At 41.2% G+C, this 4,167-nt stretch overlaps 1 protein-coding gene across 1 annotated transcript; it reads right to left on the reverse strand.

The window, feature by feature from the left end:
• Nucleotides 1-561: 561 nt before the first annotated feature.
• Nucleotides 562-2,899, reverse strand: LOC127797816 (gibberellin 2-beta-dioxygenase 2). Its single transcript, XM_052330977.1, has 3 exons — nucleotides 2,402-2,899; nucleotides 1,299-1,662; nucleotides 562-1,159 (listed from the first exon to the last, which is right to left on the reverse strand). The coding sequence occupies exons 1-3, from the start codon at nucleotides 2,791-2,793 to the stop codon at nucleotides 896-898; spliced, it is 1,020 nt and encodes a 339-aa protein (XP_052186937.1). The 5' UTR covers nucleotides 2,794-2,899; the 3' UTR covers nucleotides 562-895.
• Nucleotides 2,900-4,167: the final 1,268 nt, after the last annotated feature.

Here is a 4,167-nt window from a genome sequence, read left to right on the forward strand (position 1 = left end):
CTCAAAAAGATTTCGGATTTTAATCTGCTAACAGTACCAGGAATTTTTCTTTTTGTAATAATGGATAGATTATGACACGTTAATTATATATATTCTTCATATATATATATATATTATAATTCTAAAGTAATATTGACTAGAAAAATTATCTCACTATATATAACAACTGCATTAAAATTAAACTTATACACCAATTAATTCACATATAGTTTGCATGCCGAAGCTAGACTTGGAAGGATCCATATATATTACATGTACATATATTAATTGTCATAAAACTTTATCGTCTAGTAACAATTGTTTTTCAATTGACAAGAAGAACCCATCAAAATAAGTCACCTAGTACATGCTATAAATGAACTTTTTTCATTGATTCTCATTGCACGTAGCTAGACTACAATCTAAGTCAATTAGCGTGGTATCTTCTGGTCCTAATGTCCCCTCAGAAAACAGAAAGGCACTAGCAATTATTTCCTAATTAAGGGACAAGTTCAACAATATTATATTAATTTCTTCAGACAATTTTTGTTTACATAAAAAAAAAAAAAAGTTCCAATAGAATGACGTGACAATACTTTGAAATAATTATGAATTAATTATCACTATGAACATAGACTCTAATTGACATTCAATCCAATCCAAACATGGGTTGGCTTTACAACTTTTGAGAATAGAAGGACCTTCTCAACTTTTGAGATAATGACAGTACAAGGAAATTAAATTAACTGAAGAAAATATCTAGACAAAGCTTGGAGGGAAAAAAAATCCCCTTTGGAAAGAAGAGTGATTTGCAGCTTCTACGTATGGCTAACATATTCACAAAATACGGTGCCCTACGACTGATGACTATGTCCTCCGGCCGGGAAAATGAAGCGACGGAGAGCCAAAAAGTCCGTTAAAACGACGGCGCGGTTGCATCTGTTTTGAAGAGGTTGAGACGGCAATCTCCCAGGCGGAGGGAGTAGGCAGCTTTCTTGAATTCACTCCATGTGAAGGGCTTGTACAGACATGGCTTCTGGGCTGAGACCATCTCCGGCAACGGCGATATGCAGGCGTCGAGCGCCGGAGCCCCAAAGTACATCATCGACATTCTGGGCTTCTCTGACGCCGTCACAACCACCCTGTGTCTCGCGCTTACAAACCTCCCATTTGTCATAGCCTTCATTAATCACACGAAGCATCCATTTGTCAGCCACAAGTAATAACTAGATCGAAATTTTAAATAAAGGGTCATTTTCAATGAGTGATGCTTGGTTGTTACAGTTCGTACCATTAAATAAAGTAGAAATGATGCTAACCTGCAAAGCGTCGCCGACAAATATGCAAAATTCGGAGGGGTCCGGTGGTACGGGTGCCCAGAAACCGCCGTCTAAGCAAATTTGGAGCCCGCTGACGTCGTTTGACCTGAGGATTGTTAAAATTTGAGGGTCCGAATGCTCACCAAAACCCATTCGAGAGTTGCTAGTACAAGGATCCAGTTCCCGCTGCTTGGAGTGGTCGAGCGGCGGATAGTGGTTGAGCCGGAAGCACGAGTCACTGAGAACGTCTGTGATGAGCCGGCTGAAGACGCTCCGGTCTCTTAGCCACAAGCCTTCCGCCATTAGCTCCAGAATTTCACATCCCAGCTCCCTCACCGTCTTTATGTAATCGTTCACAACACAACTGCCCAAATCGCAGACAGTGATTCATTAATTTGGAGTGCTTAGCAGCAAGGACGAGAATAGAAATGCCAATAAGAAAACAAGGATACGAGAATGCGGGGTTGTTTCCTTGAAAGCACAATTCATAAACGGTGCTTCCACATGTTGACTGATAATAAGATTTTGACCTCGTTGTTGACCATGCCACCCCAGGGAATTGAGTCAACAGTCAAAGTAATCACAACCATCACACTAATAAGTTTCCATTTCGGCTCCCTTGTTGCCATTTTGACTCTTGGGATTTATAAACCGTGTGCACGTGTAGCCATATTATTCGGGAAACAAAATGTCACTGTCTGACGCGTACTTGTGAACCGCATAATTGAGAAGGTAAGAGTGCTGAAAGGTACCATGTTAACCAATTGGTCAACTAAATGACGGATATTTAGATTAATCATGCCCACCAAATCAATATTCAATAATACTCCGTTATTCATGTAATTTATTAATCTTATTCCTCTTTTGGTAATAGAATAATAATTAACGTCACTTTCCACGACAATTACCTTTCTCCATTAATTTTATCTGCGAACTAAACCCGTTTTTTAATGCTTGAATTTAAAGTGTTGTAAAAAATATGAGCCATCTCCTTGATTCGGCATTCTACGAACACTCGCGCGCCTTTCTGAATCCAGAATGCATTTCAGTTCAAAATTATTCAGAATAAATGATGAAACAACACCGTCGAATTGTTAGATTACCTGAACTTTGATGGGTCATCGGAAATGGCATTGGATCTGTGAGAAATGGAGAGGGGGTCTGTGTGAAGGAGAAGGTACTCGAACTCGCCCTTATCGCCATTGAAGCCAATGTTCTTGTAGCCATAACCGAAGGGATTCGGCGGGCCAGCTTGCTGCTTCTGGAAGGCGGGCTTGGAGAAGAAACCGGCGGCTTCCTTCTCCAGGCCGGAGATTAAGTCGTCTGGAACGCCGTGGTTGGTCACCTTGAAGACGCCGTATTCTTGGCATGCCCGGACGATTTTATCGGCTAGGACGGAGCGGTCGAGGGAGAGATCAACGATGGGAATTCCAGCGGGCCTCGCCGTCTTTCTGAAAGAGCTCCGCCGGGTAGCCGGAGAAGGCGCGACGACCATTCTTAATTTAATCAAAGATGAGTGAACAGTGATGATGGGAATGCAAAACGGCGACCGAAAGGGAGGTAGGATTATTAGGAAGAAGAATAAGAAGGAATTTATGTTAGGACGGGGGGGAATGATGAGTTGCATTAAATAGAAGAGCCCCGAAAGCGACCCAAATTTATTACTCCCGGTGGAATAATAATAATAATTATAAAAAAGAAATTAATAACAACAAGTGGAGATACGTGTGGACCAAACTTTTCACATTCTCGACCCTCCCGAGTCCCTCCCTCCCTTCCTCCTTCCTTCCCCTCCCCTAGCTCTAGCAACACCAACTCAATCCTTCAATTTACTTAAGATCACTGTTTTTTTTTTAACCTTTTATATTACACAAGACAAGATGGCTCTGGCTCTGGCTCTGCCTCTGCATTCACAAATGCCGGTAAGATTCATAGAAGTTTTTAATAAATCTGACGTGTCCGACATGGCTTTGACCAAACATAAGTTGGGGCAATGCGAGGGAGAGAGGGTGGTGGGAATTAGCGGCTGTTTGTCCCCCGCACATTGGAATTTGGAACGCACGCTCGATTCTCAAAGCAGCCTTCAACTTACAATTGTCAAAAAGACGGTTAACTGCTGCATAAAAAAAATGGGGGCAGCTAAGTCGGAGGTGTCGTATAAAAGACTAGGCGGATCTTTTCCACCTCCTCCTCTTCCTCACCTTTTTTTATTTTTTTATTTAATATTTATATGTTAATATTATATTTAAGTAATATATTTTTTTTTTTATGTTTCTTCCTCTGTAGTCTTTACTGCCTCACACGTGGGTCTACTACTGTCGGCGGTGCACTTCGATGTGTACTCCTTGCTTCCGGCATTCTCTTTGACTCTTCCTGTCATCGGCCAGTGTTTTCACCCCAGCTGTGATGGCTGACTGTCTTTTCTGAGAGATAAGAGATGAGTGGGAGATAGAGAGAGTCAAAAGGGCATCCCAAAAATCAAAACCCTTATTCGCTTCCTTGCACGCAATAGACAGAGTGGGTGAGATTTTTATTAATTAAAACAAACATAGCCATAGCCTTAGCCATAGGGTTTTTTGGGGTTAATTTCTTGTATTATTATTATTATTATTCTACTATTTTAAAGGGGATAATAATAATAATAATAATAATAACTAGTATACATGCGTATAAGTTACTGCCACCACGCACGTGCGGTAGTCTCTGTATGTAAAAGTCCCAAGTGGAAGTGGGGAAGACTTTCTTTTGAAATTGGTCAAAATCCGAGAGGCTTAAGGAATTACATAATCCAGGATTCAAGACTGATCAGGTCGTTCACACACAAACCTCAATTAATATTTGAATGAGGTGGTGGCCGGCCGGCCGGCCA

Source organism: Diospyros lotus, chromosome 1, assembly GCF_014633365.1.
Source record: "Diospyros lotus cultivar Yz01 chromosome 1, ASM1463336v1, whole genome shotgun sequence".
Lineage (NCBI taxonomy): Eukaryota > Viridiplantae > Streptophyta > Magnoliopsida > Ericales > Ebenaceae > Diospyros > Diospyros lotus.